We start from the raw sequence: 20,739 nt of genomic DNA, 5'->3' as shown, positions 1-20,739 counted from the left end.
CACTATAGCAGCAGCCTATTGCATCTGCATTTGTAGTGACCATTATATCTTCTATTCATTCTCATTTCCTGCCTTGGACCAATTGCCACTTTGCCATCCTTTATTCAGTGGATTACATGATAGCAGACTTGGGGCTGATTCAGATGTGGACACAATGCCAATATTTATGCAGATTGAGTAATTGTTTTCCATAGTGCATGCGTGTAGGCTGCACATGCAGTGATTGAACTACGATTACACTCACACAGAAGATTCACTCGCAAAGTGAGTGACAGGTAGTCAGCATTTGGGGAAGGTATCAGTGAGTGGTTAGACAAACGCAGGCGTGTCAGACCGTTTAAACACTGCTTTCTGAATCCAAAAATTAGCCACTGAGCTCTTGCTTGCAGCAGGAGAGCCCTCTGCGCATCTGCGACAGCTTAGGTTTACACAAAAGGTTGATGGCTGCCTCAACTGCGTTCGATGTTTCCGGTTTTATGCAAGAGCGGGGATGTGAGATGCTTTCAGTGTGCGTTTCCGAGCACTGGTCAGCAAGTGTCATTAGCATATTTTCATTAGCATATTTTCACAATTGTGATCCATAAGAGATCACAGCTGCAATGGCATTTGTGTCCACATCTGTATCAGGTCCATAATACATAATATCAGGTTACAGAGATGCTCTATTGTAGCAATGCTTACAGTAGGCAAAGGCATATATTATTGGCTACCAAATTTCATTTCAGCAGGTTGTGGCTACGTGACCTCCCAGTGTCCAACTCTTTTGTCACTAAATTAGAGATTATAGGGCCTGATTCAGAGCCGTTCGCTATTTGTGGTCGCTCGTTTAAAAACAAGGGGTGGCTATTCAAATGATCCGTACGCACATTGCAGTCTGTTCACACCTCTAAGTCTGAACGAGCGAGCAAAACATACGCTCGTTTATTTGTTAAAAATGCCCCCTGGCCGCTCGCATCCTACGTCATGTCCGCTATTTATTAGATTAATCGAGTACATCGACCAGCGTATGAACTGCTCGCTATTCTTGTGGTTGGTGTTTGCTACCACAAATTTGCGAGCAGTTCTGGCTATAAAATAACCCAGTGACGTGGTCAATGACGCTGCTGTTTTAAATATGCACACCCATAAAACGCCCGTTTTGACCTTTAAGCACGCCTGCGTTCGGATCTCCACTCCCCATTTTCAAGCACCTTCCCCTGTTACCACCCACATACGCCTCATTCTGTCACTCAAAATAGCAGGCCCTCGCTATATTGCGTACCAACGATTTTCGGCCGCACTGACTGGTTCGCGCATGCGTACTAAAAACCGTACGCATGCGCAGATGTGCAAACATCGCTCGGAACGAGCGTACTGCCGCTAACGAGCGGCTCTGAATGAGGGCCATAGTTTTGTTAATAATAACTAAAATACCATAGGGATGAAAATAGAAAGGAGAGACTTTACTCTGAGAGGGTAAAGGATCCGCCTACATTATCTAATCAAGGTAGATGGAGAAGAGAACCCCATACTATGACATCAAACAATCAGTTTAGGATTCTAGATAGCAGAGACAGTTTTTTAGATCAAAGGGAGGAACCCTGGACTTTCAATTAATCCATCGGTGCCATAGGGGCAAAAGGGGGGGTACAAAGAAAAAGAGAATTAAAAAGAAGTTCAGAAATAAACGCATCAAAATGTTGCATAAGGAACAGGGGGCCTGATTCAGAGCCACTCGTAAGCGGCCGCTCGCTCTGAGCGATGTTTGCACATCTGCGCATGCGTATGGGTCATAATGCGCATGCGCCAACCAGTTATTGCGGTCGGAAATCGTGCGCTCGCAAAACAGCGAGTGCCTGCTAATTTGAGTGACAGAATGAGGCGTTTGTGGGTGGTAACAGGGGAAGGTGCTTGAAAATAGGGAGTGGAGATCCGAACGCAGGCGTGCCAAATGGTCAAAACGGGCGTTTAATGGGTGTGCATAATTAACAAAGCAGCGTCATCGACCATGTCACTTGGTTGTCTTTTAGCCTGAACTGCTCGCGGTGATTGCGGGAAGTAAAACCTACCACAAGCACTGCGAGCAGTTCAGACGCCTTTCGATGTACTCAATTAATATAATAGCGGAGATGACATATGATGCGAACGGCCAGGGGGCGTCTTTACAAAATAGCGAGCGCATGTTTCGTTCACTCGCTCAGACATAGAGGCGTCAACAGACCGCAAAGAGCGAGTGCTCAGTTTAAATAGCCGGCCCCTTTTTCTGAACAACCGTTCGCAAATAGCGTCCGGCTCTGAATCAGGCCCTGGGTCAGGATGATGGTCCTCAATTCCATAGTAAGGTGAAGCTTTTTAATCTAAGTGAACACATTTTAAATGAATATGAAATGTTCTTACTTGAAAAAGGTCTTAAATTCGCCCCGTCTGCCAAACTGAATAAATTTAGTCTATATGTTGACCTACAGAGATATTTGAGAAAATTATCTATAAAAAGGTTTTTTGAAGGCAAGAAATCACGCAATATGGAGAGTGAAGATAATATTCAGGAGGAACTCCCTAAAAAGATGTTCAAACCAAAATCTTCAATCCCATTCATACTAGAGGTATCTTTATTGAGACCTTTGGACAGCTTATAAGCAAAGAGATAGAAACTATACCATTGACAAAAGGCTTGTCTCAATCTATCAAAGAAAGAAAATGAGGCACTTAAAGATCTGAAAGCAGATAAGGGGGGGGTGGTACTTATGGATGTTATAAAGTATGAACAAGAGGTCTTAAGACAGTTAAATGATCAGAGGGTCTATAAGAAACTCAAAGGAGACCCCATCAAAAGGATCCATACTAATTTAAAACATCTGGTAGCTACTTATGTTGATAATGGAACTCTGTCTGAACCAGAGGGAACATTTTTAGTACCAGAAGACCCTTGCATACCAGTGATTTACATTCTACTAAAAGTCCATAAGGACATACAAAATCCACCCGGACGACCTATAGTTTCTGGGGTAGACTCTATAACAGCCAACCTATCAGAATTCATAGATTTTTCACCTATGACCCCTAGTGATGAGGAATAAGTCTCATCTTAAAAACACACGTGATGCCTTAAGGATCTTACAGAATATACAATGGAATCAGGACTATTTAATAGTCACAGCAGACATTAATTCGTTATATACGATCATAAATCATGATGTGGGCAAAGAAGCAGTTATCTCTTTTCTTGAGAACAGTGATTACAATTCAGAACTATGTGACTTCTTAGTTAAGGGCATAGATTTTATCTTACGCACTAATTATTTTCATTTTAAGGACCAATTCTTTCTACAACAGATGGGAACTTCCATGGGTACCAGATTCACCCCCAGCTATGCCAACAAGTTCATGGGCATGTGGGAGGATGAGCAGGTTTGGCAGAATCATCAGTTTGGGGCGAATCTGGTATCCTGGTCCAGATACATAGATGACATCCTCTTCATATGGAAGGGGGATAGGACATCTTTGTCTAAATTTTGTGATCACTTATCTTTTGATGTTAGTGACAACAATGTACAATAGACAGCTGCCACCACAGCAACTGGCTAGATTCAATTCCAGGGAGCCAACTACGAAGGCTTAGGGGGAACTGTACAGATAAGAAAATCTATGAGAAACAGGCAGATGAAATTCAAAGGAAGTGGTTATAAACAAGAAAAACTAGACAAAGTGAAGTATGAGTGTCATAAGTTGGATAGAGACACGCTGGTAAAGCCTTCAATTAATGAAGATGCTAAGGAGGGGAATAAAGATTTCTCTATGGCTTTCATCTCAGGATTTAACACCCAGTTCAAGCAGGTAGAAAATATTTTTAAATCTCACTGGTACATCCTAAGGAACCTTAAATGTATCCCTGAAAAACCACAATTTATATACAGAAGAGCAAAGAATGTTAGAATAGTCTGGTAAAAAGTGCCACTTCACCTCCAAAAGGGAATTCCACCACCCTTTCCAAACGTTTTTTTTAGATGTGGCACATGTTGTATGTGTAAAAACACCAAGGGCCCCAAATAATGTACAGAGATAACAATAAATGGGAATACTAAAAAAGTGAATGAGTTCATCACATGTACCTCAAGAAATGTTGTGTATTATATAGGGTGCAGTTGTGGGAGATTTTATATAGGCAGAACCTCTAGGTATCTTAAAACCAGATTTGCAGAACATCTGCGTAATATAAGAAATGGCTTCGATACCCATGCCCTCTCTGCACACTTTAAGGAGTGCCATCAGAAAAATAGTAAAGAGATAATTTCTTTTGGAGCCTTAAAAAAGGTCAAGGGGAGTTGGAGGACTAATGATACAGCAAAATATTTAGCTAAGTCAGAGATGGACTATATTTATACTTTAAAAACATTATGTCCTAGAGGCCTTAACATAGATTTCGAAGTAAATTGGTTTCTGTAGGGAAATCTATATTTCATGTTTCATATTGTTACCTGACTTATTTAAAAAAGTTATTCGTCTATCTGTATTTTCTTCTATCAGAAAAGGTCCCTTTTCTTTAAAGAAAACAGGAGAATGTGAGAAACTTTGACTGCCTTCATCTTTATCCCATTGTATGACACAGCAATAATAATATTATGACCCGAGAAATATCTTGTTCCTTATTATATATGTTGTTGTGATAATTTTTGAGAGAACTAGAAAAGAAGATCTACTATCCCCAAAAAATGTTTTGGTCACAATGTGTTCTGTTATATAACTTTCAAATTTTTCATATATGCTGCAATATGGTGTATGCTTTTCTATGTTATTAATCTGTAAAGTATCTTTTTATATGTTACATGTGGTATTATTTTTCTATATATGGAGAAGATGATTTTATTTATTATGTTAGATTTGATTTATCATGTTAAATTTGATATATTGGCTTTTTATAAGTACAATTACAATTATGTTAACAAGAGATCAATATTGGGATCTTTAGTATCCTCTGTTCATTTAATCTTTTTCAATATGGTGTTACGGACATAATAAGGGTAAGGGAAGTTTCATTACGTAACTTAATCACGTGACATTTCAGGGATTAAACTCCCTTTGTTAAGATGGACGCTAAAGTATTTCCGGGTGCACTTTCAGTAAAAACTGTAGCGACGCGCGGAATCACTTGTCCTCAGCTTCATGAACAATGAAGTTCTAATTGTGCACTGAGGCGGACTTAAAATCCGGGGAAGTGCGGGGAAGTTTTTTTCACCCGGACTATCCATTTTATGAGGATTATTAAGATAATTAAGTAATTTACTCCTGTTAGAAACGGCAGTCAGGTAGATCACTTTAGCGATTATGTTTTATCTTATTTGTTAAATGGGAATGTGATATTTATTTTATGATTGTCTCATTTGGAAGTGTTTTAAATGTGAATAATTGTAAATGAGGGTGGCTCCTCCCAGCAACCAGGTAATTTCACTAGGTATAAATATCTGGAAAAGGGACACACTAGAATATGCCTTGATAAAGATCAGAGTTTTACTGATTGAAACGTGTTGGCCAGGAGCAGAGGGTTGGAGAACAGACCAGACCAAGTGACAACGGTGTTCCAGCTTGAAGTCCATCTCAGTTGGGGAGAATATTATACCTTCTCTATCTCATTTTTGATGAGCACCTTAATCAACTGGATTCTGGTATGAAGCCACCCTCATAAGCTTTATCGTTGTGGATGTTTTCTTCTTGCAAATTCATCTTAAGAATTTTTATGATCCTGTTTATTGGATCCAATTGTCATTAAATCTATTTTTCATTTTCTATACGACATGTCTGTAGAATTATTCTTTTATTGAAGCCATTAGGAGTGTCACATGGTTTGAAGGTTGCAATTGTGGTACACTCATTTGAGAGTGTGATACTTTTTGAAACGCATCTGTGGTATTTATTATCTGATGAAAAATTGTGCTGCACTAGATTGTTTGTTCTTCTTTTATGTGAACTAGTTTGGACGACATATATTCATCATATCCATCGTTTTGAGACATAACTGGGGAGGAACATTGAGATGTGGCGATATATAAGATCTATCAGATAAGTTCTTTTTGATAATTAACCTTGCTTACATTTTTGGAGAAGCGCAGCAGAGTGTGGCCCATTTTATCTTTATTTCTAGCTTTTATTGGGTGAGGATAACACCTAGGGGTTTTCACAACTAGCAGCTGCTTCTTTGCGCCTTGAGACAGATATTCTTTCTTTTATTTATATTAGACAGACAGGGAAGTAGTCAACTTTTCTGCCCTCGCAAACCTGTACACTGCAGAGGAATGGAAAGCTGAGAGAAAGCCGGAGAAGTCATGAAGTTCTCCATGGTAACCAGATTCATAAATAGAACAAAGCAGTGAAAAGCCCTGTTTTCAGTTAAACAGGGCTTTTCACTACTTCATTAAACTCCATAGCGGGGAGAGCTTTTAAAATGGCATTTAGAAGCTGATTGGTTGGTACTATGTAGCTCTACTTTATCTCTCTCTCCAAAGTTTGATACATCTCCACCTCTGTGTATACAGTAAATCATGGTAAGTTATAAAATAATCAGTTTTAAAATCTGACAGGTATTAGGTCTGTCAGTCAACTACTTTATTACACATGATTCAGCAATAATCTTGGTCCTCTCTATAGGAGCAGCCTATGGATAGTGGATCATAGAGAAACACATAGCACCTTTCAAGAGCTGCCTCATACATTAGGAAAACTAGGGCTTAGGGAGCAGTAACAGGCCCAAGTTATTATATCCAATTATTAATTTTTTTTTACAAATAGAGGAAAGAGGGACCCAAACCAGTTTTGTTGTCTAGGGCCGCCTAGGATCTTTATCAGTCTCTGCCACTTTCCTGACCTACAACTCAATTCCCTCAGTGGACTATAACCACTGTCAGACAAATCCCAAGCTTACTAATAGTGTACAGTATCAAGCCCTGAAATCGCATGCAAGTGGCCAACCATCCAGGTATAGCCTATCTTGGCCAAACCCACACTTGAAAGGCCTGGAATCCATGGACATTTAATGCAAAACTATCAGACTATCTTGATGCTGGTCTCACCTTGTGACACCATAAATATTTAAGCAGACACTTCTTGCTAAATGTAACAAACTAATAGCCATAAGAACAAACTGATTACTAAGAATTATTTCTGAATTATAGGAAGATGGTTTAGTTCAGTCTGCTGAGCTCTGTATACTTTATTTTGGTGGTAGCGCTCCAGTGTTGATTCTTCATTTGTCTCTGGATTCTTTGTTTCTTTGGCTGAGGCAGCAGCTAATGAGGAGGGAAATTTTCCACAGACCAATCCATATGTCTGCATCATTATGTAAGATTGACAAATGTAATAACATTATTAATAATAATAATAATTAAATACTGTCTGAAACAATCTGTATAAGTGTCATTAGCAAGGCCGGATTAATGGGGGGCGACAGGGGCGGTCGTCCCTGGGTCCCCACACACAGAGGAACCCCCACACTACTGCATAAAGTAGCACATTTAGTGCTGTTGCATCAGCTTGGGGCCGGCCGGTAGTGTGGACGGCACATAAGTGCGTCCGCACTACACAGCACAAACACACAGCCACCGGTGCCGGCAGCTGTGTGTTTGTTTTAGCAGCTGATGAGAGTCACATAGACTCATCGGCTGCTGGGCTGCGGCCCACTGCCAGAGCCTCCGTCTTCCGGCTCCCGCAGTGGCTGATGGGAGAGACGTCTTGACGTCTCGCCCATCATGCAGAGCGGGCTGGCCCGGGAGGACGCCGAATGGAGGAGCAGATGTCGGAGCGGGGATTAAGGTAAGTGGAGATTTTTTTTTTCCTGTGTGTGTGTGTGTGTGTCTGGCCGGGGGGGGGGGGACAACTACTACTAAGGGCATTGCTGGGGAGGGAACGGACTACTCCTAAGGGCACTGCTGGGGAGGGGGACAGACTACTCCTATGGGCACTGCTGGGGGGGAACAGACTACTACTAGGGCACTGCTGGTGGTACTACTAGGGGCACTGCACACTGGTGGGACCACTGCTGGGAGACACTGCATAAAGGGGCGGTACTACTAGGGGCACTGCTGGGGATACTACTGGGGGCACTGCACACTGGTGGGACCACTACTGGGGGACACAGCATTGGGGGGGTACTACTAGGGGCACTGCTGGGGATACTACTGGGGGCACTGCACACTTATGTGACCACTACTGGGGGACACAGTATAGAGGGGGATTACTACTAGGGGTACTCCTGGGGGGACTACTGTTGAGGGGGGACTGCTAATGGGGGCACAGCTGGGCTCGGCTCTGTGTGGCTTGAAGGGGGCCCTCGCAACTTAGTTGCCCTGGGGCCCCCACAAGCCTTAATCCGGCCCTGGTCATTAGTAATACAGACAAATCTGTTGATTTAGAAGACTGAATATTTTTGTAAGCCACTGTATGTACAAAATTGGTCATTAGAATATGCACTACAATTATAAATATGGCCCAGGATCTGTTTGCACAGGAGCCGGGATAGGGTTGGCCGCAATGGCAAAGGGGGGCCCAGGTGAGTAGTCTATGTCCCGGGTGGGGGTAGTGCATGACCCAGCAGGGGGAAGGGCCATTATGGCACCATCTCTGTCGTCTCCTGCTCCTGTACATCGGCCCAGTATGGTAGTCACTGCTGGTAACAATACTGTCAGCACTGCTGGGCCCCTATTATTGCACAAACACTGTTCTACAATGCAATGTTTAATTAGAAATATAAATATCAGTGGCAGTAAAGTCCTCTGATGTATCTTAGTGCAACACTGTGGCTAATCACTTACACATTTTATATTGCCTTCTGCTATTGCATAGCCCTTTAATGCTTGAGCTTCTGTTTCACAAACAACTTACTATACAGATGAAAACCTAATTAAAGTGATTGATACAGTAAATGTATAGTATACATCTTTAAAAGCTATCTGTAATAATGATATGTACAACTAGAAAACAATCATTTTCTATCTGGTAGTTTCCCTTTAAGAATCACAGAAAACACAGTTTGCTTAATAAGAGGAATGAAGCTGAAGCAGCCAAGATATTAAAACTGATGATGCAACATAAGAACGGCTGTATATAAGGTTCTACTATTCTGTTTTACTAACAAATTGGGGAAAGCACGGGGAATCGCATACCATTACCTGTCATTACCAACAGCTGTAGGATAATGGCAACCAAGGACCAACTATTGGATGGTCTGAGAAAAGCTTTTCAGGGAGCAAGTGATATACCACCAGACAAGATGCTTTTCACATACAATGGGGTTATCTACCCCTCATCAACATGCAATATTCACAATTTTAAAGCCATTGAAACCTTTGAGGCAAGAGAAGATGACATAATGCTTATGGTGTATCCCAAATGTGGTAGGTGATTTAATAAGCACAATTTCATTATCGTATGCACATTATTTTATTTATTATGACTATAGCTGCATTCACAAGAAAGGAAAGAATGCACAATTTTCTTTTTACTCACTAGTATATTTTTGATTTGGTTTATAGACAAGGTTCTTAGTTACTTTATCTATGAGCTCTATACTGTAGTAAAACTGTAAAAATTGTATTACAGATGTGCCCTGCTACATCTTTGCCGATCGCACTACAAACGTGTGCATGAATCGCGCCATGCGATTACCTGTGAAATCATAGGCTACGGTGCGCACTATGATTGCACCATGCATTCCTATGGTGGCGCGTGTGCGATCGCAGTGTACATATCCTCGCACCATGCAGGACACATATGTGTTGTGTCTAGTGACCATGGGCTCTATTTACCACAATCCACATTGGGAATGCAGATTGTAGTGATATTACCGAATGCGAACTCAGCCAATATTCAGCCAATATTTTACTAAAAATCCCTTGCAGGGACAGAGCTTACGATAAAGCTCTGTCCCTGCGAATCCCCTCCGCTCACTTATCATGGTATTTTCGCAAAAAATACAGTGACAAGTGCCCGCGCATGAGCCGACCGGCTGCCGCTAAGCCCCGCCTCTGCCGTTAAGCCCCACCACCGCGATTGTGACCCCCCCTTAATTACACTTACCTCCAGTGATTGGGGCTCCGGTGATGTCCTCTATGGCTCCAGTCAGCTGATCTCGCATCTTCAGCTGATCGGGTCCCAGTGCAGGATGGGAGACCAGAGGGAGGACATCACCGGAGCCCCAATCTCCGGTCCATGGACTTAGGTAAGTTATTTTTTTTTCACTATTTTTTTTTTTTTAGCAGTGATCAGCGTGTGGTCTGTTTAGGAGTACAATAACCGGGGGAAACCCTGGATAATGCCATTTCCAGGTGGCGTAGTTATCACAGGGCTTCTCCCGGTATTTTTTTCACGAAGGCGCATGTGTCCAAAAAGGGGTGTGGTTTATAATAAAGAGGTGGAGCCTATGGAAAACAGGGTGGAGCCTTGTGGCCTCCCCCGTTTTTGTCACTTTGGGGGCGTGCCTAGAACTCTCCAAGATGCTGGGCAGCCCCCAGGCAGTCCGTACTGGATGCGGGACAGTTGGGAGGTATGGGAAATGCGATCTGATTACTAAAAATATGTGATAATTAGGGCTTGGGGTAGAATTTTACGAATTCTACTCCAATTGCCCATTAGTAACTTTAGGTGATACTAAGATAATGTGAAAAGGGTGTGAAAACACCCTTTTTCACTTTATTTTGGTAAAAATAATGATAATAAATAGAGCCCTATGTCACAAAGATGTTAAAAGAAGTCTGCCCAACAAGAAAAGCTATTTCAGAGTATTGGGAAACGTGGTGATTTTAGGAAATATTGCCAAATACCAATTTCTGTTTGAGCTACAAATGACCTGCAATCGCAGTCGAAGTAAGGGCAAAATCGTAGCGGTTGACAATAACTATACAATTATAATAATAATTGTATTAAACTGTGCCATATTAAACTTGATATTAACATCACAATAATTAAGTGTAACCCATTATGGGAGCAGAACAAATTGTGTTAGGTACTTAAGTATTTAATATATTGCATTAAGTATTCAATATATTGCATGAAGTGTCCAGCCCCATAATGGGGTTTTTAATTACGAGGTCTCGTACATTACTATGAATCTCTGCCCCCATTCAGCAAGTGCAGAATGTCTCTGGGTCAGTGGTTCTCACTTATTCTCATAATTGTAAACATTAACAATGTGATCACAATGTAAAATAACAAAGTAGTTCTGAATAGTGTCATCACACAAGATACAAGTTTACAGTATTTTGACTGTTTTACCTCTGTCCCAGATAGGTTTCAGTATATTTTGATAGAAAATCTTGACTAACAAATCTCATTATACATAATTTTCACATGTCAGGGCAGCTTATATGTCTTCTGTCACCTAGTAGGTATTAGCTGTGATTAGATTTTTGATTAAGCATACAATCCAGACCTATAGTATTGGGCAGCAGGTAAACAGAATTATCCTCCTTAATGGTTTCCCCAAGACCTCCAATCCCACAGACCCCCCAGACCCTAATATGCGCAGGACAAGCATTGTATACCCTTCTCTGGGTGCTCTGACTAATTAGTCACTGAAAGGCAGACAGGAGACTCCTGTGGTGCACTCCACCTCATTGCTGCAGCTGCAACTTTCATTTATTTGTCTCATTGCACCTTCTCGTCTCAATACAACCATACTACACCAATGTAAATCAGTAATGGCTGCTTTAATATTTGCGACTGATAATGATTTTACTTTACAGTAGCCACAAACACTTTCCTCTCTAACAGCTACAATTATTATTCCACTACTTTTTGTACTAATTGCTCCCCAAACCTCTTAGCATGGAATTTTGACATTGACTTCTGTTTCATGTCATTGTACATAATGGTAGAAACGACCATCGATGGTTAACAACCATCAATGGTTAACAGCCGATGGTTTTGCCGTTGATGGTGGAGATCCAGTGGTTCTCCACCATCATGGCACAGAGCCCCGCAATGTTTTTTTTCTTTCTTTCTGGTCCCAGGACATGGAGCCTAGCTCTGCCTCTTGACATGACCCGTGAATCCCCGTCCCCATCTCTGATGGGCCTGCTGACCAGCGAGTAATAAAGCAGGGATGACCATCGGCGGGCAGAACAATTAGTGGTTCCCCATCAATGGTTTCATACAATCAGGGCAAACCACTAATGGTACCATCAATAAATGTAATACCATCTGGTGACAATCGATGGATAACCCACAAATGGTCATTCCTACGTAATGGGCCTAATTCAGAGTTAGGAGAAAATAAAAAAATTTAGCAACGGCCTACACTGGTATTATTATTATTATTGCTTTAACTTGGCAAAATTAAATAATTGATTTGTCAATATTTAAATTTTTATAGGTACTGCATCTATTCAGCCCAGGTAACTGCGGTATAAAAAAAAGCCCCCAAAAAGTGTATTGTGTGAAATAAGTGATGTTAGAGTGTGTATACACCAACATAATACTTATCATTAGGTATAATGTGCTGGCATTATCCAGATCAGTCCACAGTACATGCACAAGAATGGTAGCTGTTTGTGATATTTTTCATGGGATTAGTCTAAATATAAGGGCAGCCTTAACATATCATAGTATTTGCCACTGAAAATGTCAGTGCTTACAATGACAGTATAAGTTTTCCTTCTGAAATAATGGGGTGTTTGTAGAGCTAAGTATGTTTGCCAAAAATACTTCTGTTATCTTCTCTACCTGGAACCTATCTTGTCAAATCTAGCAAACATGAAGGTCTGCTATAATAAGGGTTTAGTCTATTTGCACAAGTTGTTTGTTCCAACCAGGAGATACAGAGTCCACAGGGACATTTATATTTGATTAATTAATTAATATTTATAGCAAGCAACCAGAAAACAAAGAACAGGTCAAATGAGGATACGCTGAGTATGATACACTAGAGCAGGGTTATTCAACTATCATTTGGAATAGGCCACTCTGAAAATTTAAGGAGATTTGTAGAGCCAGACATTTGAGTTTTTCTGCCCCCCACGTCTCCGTTTAGTTTTATAGATTTTGTGCTCCCCATTTTATGTAGCATTATTGATTTTGTACCTCCACCTTTATTTGGCTTCATTGATTATGTGATCCCCCTTTTATTTTTATGTAGCTTTATTGCTTTAGTGACCACCTTTTCCCCCCTTAACCTTCCTTCTTACTTGCTTGCTCTTCTCTCCTTGTCTGTTTTCTTCTTCTCTTCTTCTGTACTTCTGATTCTTCTTCTGAACTTCTCTAGCCTGGCAGCACCCGCGTTCGCTTCGGGGATGATTTATGATTACGTAATGACATCATGATGTCAGTCTTGCCTGTTGCAGGGATATTCAACTATCAAAAAAATGGAAGGTGAAGAGATATCATCAGTAGTTAGTTACATGTTCTCTTCAGTGTCAAAAGTTCTGGTGTCACAATCTGCGCCATGAGATTCCAGTCTGGGGACTGTGAGTCGAAGGAACTAGGTGGGGAGGCAGCAGATAAACATTAGAGGGTGCTGGTAGTGACTGATACAGGGAACACTGGAGAGTATTGGTGGCACACAGGAGAATATCGGTGGTGACCGATGCTAATATCCAGTGGCGTCCATCCCCACGGTGTCACCCGTTGTGGGGAGGGATGCTGTGTGCATGCAGCACCGCCGAAAGAGGGCGTGGCATCGTGTGAGGGGCATTGCAACTCGGGAAGGGGGCGTGGCATCACGGCTATAGGGGGGGTGAGGTTATAGAGGGGGGTGCGGAGTGCAGTGCCGGCCAGCTCCCTCGCATTGACAGGAGCTGGGCGCTGCACTTAATTATACAGTGCTGCACCCGGATCCTGTTGCTGGGGGGAGTCTGTACATTGGTGTCACCCCTCGGTGGGTGACACCCGGGTGCGGCCCGCACCCCCCTTGTGACGCCACTGCTAATAACACTGGAGTGTATCGGTAAGAATATCACTGGAAAATGTCACAGAGAATATCACTGGAGAGTGTCATGTAGAGAATATCACATAGAGAACATCACTGGAGATTGTCACTTAGAGAATATCACTGGGAATGTCCTGTAGAATATCATTGAGAGTCGATGTTGAAGAATATCGATGAAAATCGATGTTGAATGTCTTGGAGAATATTGATGAGAACCGATGTTGACATCCTGGATATTATCGGTGGGAACCGATGTTGAATGTCCTGGAGAGTATCAGTGAGAACCGAAGGTGTACTACTGTAGATTTATCGATAGAGTATCACTGAAGAATGTCACTAGAGAATATCATGGAAGAATATCACTGGAGAATATAACTGAAGAATATTACTGAAGAATAACACTAGTGAATTGCACTGATGATTATCACTAAAGAGTAACACTGGTGATTTGCACTGGTGATTATCACTGAAGAGTAATGCTGGCCATACACGCTGAGATGCACCGTGTAGTGCGACTGCCAATCCGTCAGCAGACGGATCGTGCTGTCACTGCCGGCATTCGTGCGGTCCCCGCAGACTGCACGATATGCCGGCTCCCCCCTCCACCATTTGAATGGGATCGTACATTGCATCCCAGGTCAGATGGTTTTACTGGAAGACCTGGGGATGCGATGTACGACCCCGCGGGAGCGCACAGCACGATATCAGGTACGATATCATGCCCATACACTGCACGATATAGCACCTATATTGTGCCGATCCGACGGATCGGCACGTATATCGCGCCGTGTATGGGCACAGGCACACTGGTGATTTTGCACTGAAGTATAACACTGGGGATAGTCACTGGAAGTAATTCAGCGTGGAGCCTGTAACGATGCTTAGCAGCATACTGGTGCCTAGTGCATTCGAGGAATGCGGTAAAACCTCAGAAAACTGCATTTTCGGGGTTTTACCGCATTTTCCCCTTTAGTACATCCTGCTCTGTATCTCCATCCAAGGCTTAGTAAATAGACCCCTTTGTCACTGAATGTATATATCTTTCCATATATTTCCCCTTGCCAAAACCACTCCTCCCCTTTACGGATCAACTTGTCAACATTTTTTTTAACATCAGGGATGGATTTTCCAACTGTGTTATCTTATCAGCCATATTTGTAAATACATGTTACCTGAACAGGACTTCCTCTATCTGCTCATGGTTCACATGTCCACTTGCAGTGGCTGTAATTTATTGAATGATTTGTCACAACCACTAATTAAAATGTATATTAGCACAGTCAGCAGTCTGATCTGAAATAGCAATGGTGCTTGGTCAAGGCAGAGTTTTTTTATATTTGCAACCATGTGTAATGGTTATCGTTTTTTAAATTTATACAGATCTTAAACACCCTTTTTTGAGGAATGGGGGCGGGGGGGATGTTGGAAACTAACACTCAGTGATTCCAGACAAATAAAATAGAATTTTTGAATTATTATTAAAACCTATAAAATCATTTGATTCTTTCTACTACATACTATTCGATGTTGGAGATTCCAGAGGGTGACAACAGGGTGGATGGTGCAGGGGGAGTAGCAAATTGAGTTGCATCTTCACAGCCTCACCCCTTGTACAGTTTGCAGCATTGTACAGAAGTGGACGGATCCACAATGATGCTATTCAAGTGTGCAGGACTCTCCTGTTATTCCAGAAGATTTCCCTGTGCTTCAGGAGTCTCACAGATGTTTAAGTTGGCAAGTATGCTCTACTATTAACTGATTTCAACTGGTACATGATGGTCACATTCCCTCATTCCTACTTATTTTCCAATTTCCACACTACTTGGATTAAATAATGAATGTTGTTTTAAAAAAAAATAATAATTCAACATTAATTGTAAAATCAAGCTCAATTTATTCCAACTGGAAAATAAATGGAACATACTCAGGGCCAGTGCTACCATTAGGCAGCTTTAGCAACTACCTAGGGTGCCAGGACCTTGAGGTTGCCACTGAGGCCTCCTGGTACAAAAATTAATTATGTCTGTGAAAGAAATATCTTTAGTCTACTCAATGTTTGAATTGGCTGCTGATTAATTGAATTTCATCAGCCAATTATTTTACAACTATGACCTACAGTCATGATTAATGTCTTTTTTTCATTATCAGGATCTAACTGGTCTATTAAGCTATTGCATGATATGGTTCACGCAGTGCACAATATAGGGCCATCATCGGTCATCCCGCTGATTGAGTTTGGGTTTCCTGATAAATTTGAGGTTTGTATATAATTATAATGTTCTGATTGTTAACATCATTGTGACAATACAATGTCTGCATGCTTTATTACCTTGCGCTAAAGCCAACAGTTAGCATCATCCATCGACTCTAATTGAACAGTGGCCTCTGTGTCAAAATTAATATGAAAAATGCCAGAAGAGCATTAGTAGAGAACAATTGGAGTACTTGGATGGGGAGGGGGGGTTGGGGCTATTTAATGGACCCCAGGTAGATAAAGTTATGCGCTTTGGCATAATTTACTTAACTCCCTTGAAACTAAATGTTATGTTTTCATTGGACTTAAACAAAGTATACTGATTCCAACATACAGTAAGTATCTTTAATTACTGTTTAATACTATTTTTAACTTTTATTGTTAATTATATGTTCTAGAAACTAAAAGTCGAACCATCCCCACGAGTTTTAGAAACGCATTTGCATTACGATAACATACCCAAACCTTTTTTTGAGAAGAATGTGAAGGTAAGTTCCAATCCATTTGTGCTATTGTTATTTATACATAAATGTAGGGCCAAACAATAAGAAGTATCATTCAAAGTTTATATTAAATCAAGCCTCAATAAAAAGGAGTGTATGCTAGCATACGCTTGCCATCTATAACCATAATGGCAAGCTCAGTCATGAACTGATCAAAAATAATTGGGATAATTTGAAGCTTGTTTTTTATGGCACAAGCTGTTTGGTTTGCATGGAGGCAGCTTTTAACCTGTCTGGCCCACAAGGTGCCCCTAGAGGTTATGAAATAACTTAGGATAATAGTTGCTAAAGCGAACATACTTCATTGTCAACATACAAGTGCCAGAAAACAAGTACCAGTTGGTTCACAACACCAAAACCTAATGTAACAACCTATCATATCTATAATTAATCTTTATACTAGATGCCATTGCAGCTGCCAACCCTTCACTTTTCTACCAACAAGGTAGGGACCAAGTTAATGTCCACCTGCTTTGTCCCCGGAGACTAAAAGTCATAGTCAACATCATGATTACTAGTCAAATAGAAGCCATAACTCACAGGGAGATGTGCTAAGCTCTAGAAAGTGATAAACTGGAGAGTGATAAGCGATCATCCAATCAGCTCCAAACTGTCATGTTACAGGCTGTGTTTGAAAAATGACAGTTAGGAGCTGATGGCTGGTGGTTTATCACTCTCCACTTTATCACTCTCCAGAGCTTAGTACATATGCCCCTTAGTGAACAGTGTGCATAGAAGAAGACTCCCTTTAGTAGGGAAATGCCTCCTTTTATCCCCAGTCATGTTCTCCTGGGGATAGGGACTAAACAGGGCTTACGCTAGGTGGCACTCATTCACTAGATACCAGGTACCCTCTTATCAGAGTCTTTGAGTCTCCCCTGTTCCTCATATAGGTAGCAAGCGTGCTCTGGCATTCAAATCTGGGAAATCTTGCTGGAAAATATGTTAATCAATGGGTGGGTGCCTACTTAATGTAGCATTATTACATTAGGCATCTCAAGTCATCCCCTAAATTAATTGTTTCCAATATATTCATGCTCCATACTGATGACACAGAGTATGACCGACCACTTATGGCAAAAGTACTGAAAAGTTTTGTGCCACCAGGTTGCTGCAAATAGTCTGGGTGCCTTCATTTGGTGATATACTTCTACAACTGCAAGTAAAAGTTAATCATTTAAAGAACATGTAAAAAAATCTAGACATGTGTATAGCTAACCCATCTGGCTACATGTAAGAACTGTGTAACATTAACCATTTACAAGAAAAAATAGATGTTTTACAATTATAATATACATTCAGATCTGTGAGTGCCCCACAAAGGAATTTCTTTTCTTCTTTCTATATTCATAACATTAACCATTATAACACATAACAAAATAACATTTACTTATTCCATACTGACGAGAATTCCATACTGACGAGAATGGAGGTCAAGCAGGATAACCTTTGTTATTCATAGCCTGGCGCCTGGCACCTGCTCTTACCAAACATACATCAAATTCACATTTCAATACTGTTGATGTGCACAAATATTTCTGTATTGTTGACTTGTGCCCCCATACCCATAAAAGGTGAAAGACAGGGGTGGGCATTTGTAGCCTATTTATAATGAGAAGGTGTTACTGTAACTGCAATTTCATTAGTTGTGAATGTAACCCCAGGTACATCTTTTAGAGGGCATATGTCTTAACGGTGCTTAAGGCAACATGCAATGACACGCTATAATGCTATTGGCAACACTATATAGCTGGTCCTAATTGGCTCATAGGACATCTTCAGTATCACTGCTGTATCAAATTACATTACTTCTTTCACATTTCCATTTGGACTATTGCAGGATAAATATTCCCATTTGATTATTAAGGGGAAAGACAACCAATGTTTGTGTTTGTATCTAATGAAACTTTATGTGGGAAATAAGACATTAGCATTTAGTAATAACTGTCAAGACACTAATCTCTCTTATTATATAACACTTCATTACATCATTGTTTTGTGTACAAATAGCATAATGCAACTATAGAATATGCTTCTAACGGAATCGGTATGTAATGCCGGCGGCTGAATCAAATACCAAGAGCGGAAGACCGACGGTTCGAAATCCCGCCAGGGGGTGGTAAGTACCCTAACCCTCTCCTCTCCGTCCCCTGAACCCTAACCCTACCCTAACCCTACCTTAGTGGTGCCTAACCCTAACCTCCCCCCTTAGTGCCTAACCTCCCCCCGTCGTTGGTGCCTAAATCTAACCCTCCGGGGGGTGCCTAACCCTAACCTCCCCCCGGGGGTGCCTAACCCTAACCCTCCTGGGGGGGGTGCCTGACCCTGAATCCCCCCGGGGATTCCTAAAGCTAACCCTCCCCCCGCGGCTAGAACCTAAGACGCCCGGCTTACCTTCGTTCGGTATGACGGGTGTCGGGGTTTCGTTGTGGGGCTAATGATAGGCGTCGGGATTTCGATGCCTATCTTTAGTCCAATGTCAGGCTTTTAGTGTTGGGATTTCAGCGGCCGTGATAGCGGCCGACAGTATCCTGACTACATCCCACTTCAAACTCTGCCAAACCACAGATCTACGCTATCATGGGGCATAGTTATAGAATCTAGAATGTCTGACGTACAGTAAGTCTGGCATATATACTAATATTTTTCAGTTGGACGTATCTTTGATGTGTTGAACTCAATGTATACACAAAGTACACTTTTTATCTTTTCCTACTTAGGGTTGGTGCACAAATGCATCCAACTATTGATGACCATGAGCATTAGACTTTATATTGAATATACACAAAGGCCCTCATTCAGAGCCGTACGCTCTGAGCAGAGCGCACGCTCTGAATGAGGGCCGGCCTCCATGAAAATGGAGCGTCCTTCTGGACGCTCGTATAGCTGTGGGTCACCACCCACAGGCTATACAAGCGTGCATTTTGATGGCCGCGATGGTCGAGACCATCGCGACCATCGAAATTGCGAGCCGGAGCCTGCGGTTGAGGTTTTCAACCGCAAGCTCCGGAGTGATTTTGGCTCTATCAGAGCCAAAATCACTCCCACTGACATCACTAGTGATGTCAGTGGGCCGGCTTCTGATGGGAGGCGTTCCCGTGGGAACGCCCCCGTCAGGGAGGCACGCCCCCGGCACGCCTACCAAAGGGGGCGTGCTGTCAATCAACATCGACAGCACGCCCCCTTTGATCAGACACAACGAGCGAAGGACTTTCCTTCGCTCGTCGCGTCTGGCGCATGCGCACGACGGAGCTCCCTCCGTCGTGCGCATGCTCAGTCCATAACATCGACCCACTTGCGAGCGGACAGCCGCTCGCGAGTGGGTCTGAATCAGGCCCAAAATACCTATTTAATCAATACATTTACAATGAATTTTATACAGTTTTTATAATCAAGCATCATTGTTATTCACAACAAGACTTGAGTAAAGGTAATTTTGGTACTGCCGTGCATGCCGTGCAGCAGCTGCTTTTCACTGTGGAATTTTCCATGGACTCTGCATGAGGATCCTGTCCATAAAATGCATATACAGTAATACAATCTACTGTATTATATCAATTTTCAAAGTACACACAGTATACAGTGCAAAGATTAATTTTTAGCATGTAGCCAGAAAAGTCATATATAAGAATGTATGGCTAATATTATTAAAAATCATATAGAGATACAACTGTTTCCAAATATTATGGGCTGAGTTGATACAAACAGAATTCTGCTGCAGAAAGTGAAGATAAAACATAAACAACACTGTGCTACCTAATGGACTTAATGAAATTATAATAATAAATATGAGTTACTTTCTTTGATCTGTTTCCATACTATGTTCTCTTGATTTATTTGTTCTATTTTTCTGGAGATTTGCAACTTAAGTAGTTTCACCAACTGATCCCTCTAAACTGAACTATCTGGAAAGGATAATATTATAAGTCACCCATTATTTTAGCAATACGTTTTGCTCGACTCTTAACAATAACTAGAAATAAACACTCGGAGGCATATATGGATTTAAAGAGTTTACAGCCGAAATTTATTGAATTGAATTAGAATTGTAATTGAAAGCTCAGTGGCAGCAAAAGCGGTGCTCCTGGGCCACAGCC

The 20,739-nt window shown here is 41.6% G+C and overlaps 1 protein-coding gene across 1 annotated transcript in view; it reads left to right on the top strand.

Moving 5' to 3' along the window:
* Window positions 1–9,160: 9,160 nt before the first annotated feature.
* The window catches only part of LOC148521933 (sulfotransferase 6B1-like), a 43,296-nt gene continuing 31,717 nt past the window's right edge, over window positions 9,161–20,739 (top strand). Inside the window, exons 1-3 of the mRNA XM_088474499.1 lie at window positions 9,161–9,359; window positions 16,034–16,143; window positions 16,538–16,627. Of these exons, the coding sequence (XP_088330625.1) occupies window positions 9,161–9,359; window positions 16,034–16,143; window positions 16,538–16,627 (399 nt within the window). The remainder of the gene's footprint in view (window positions 9,360–16,033; window positions 16,144–16,537; window positions 16,628–20,739) is intronic.

Source organism: Taudactylus pleione, unplaced genomic scaffold (genome assembly GCF_031769625.1).
Source record: "Taudactylus pleione unplaced genomic scaffold, aTauple2 ptg000154l, whole genome shotgun sequence".
NCBI lineage: Eukaryota > Metazoa > Chordata > Amphibia > Anura > Myobatrachidae > Taudactylus > Taudactylus pleione.
This window is presented reverse-complemented; position numbering and strand designations above follow the sequence as displayed.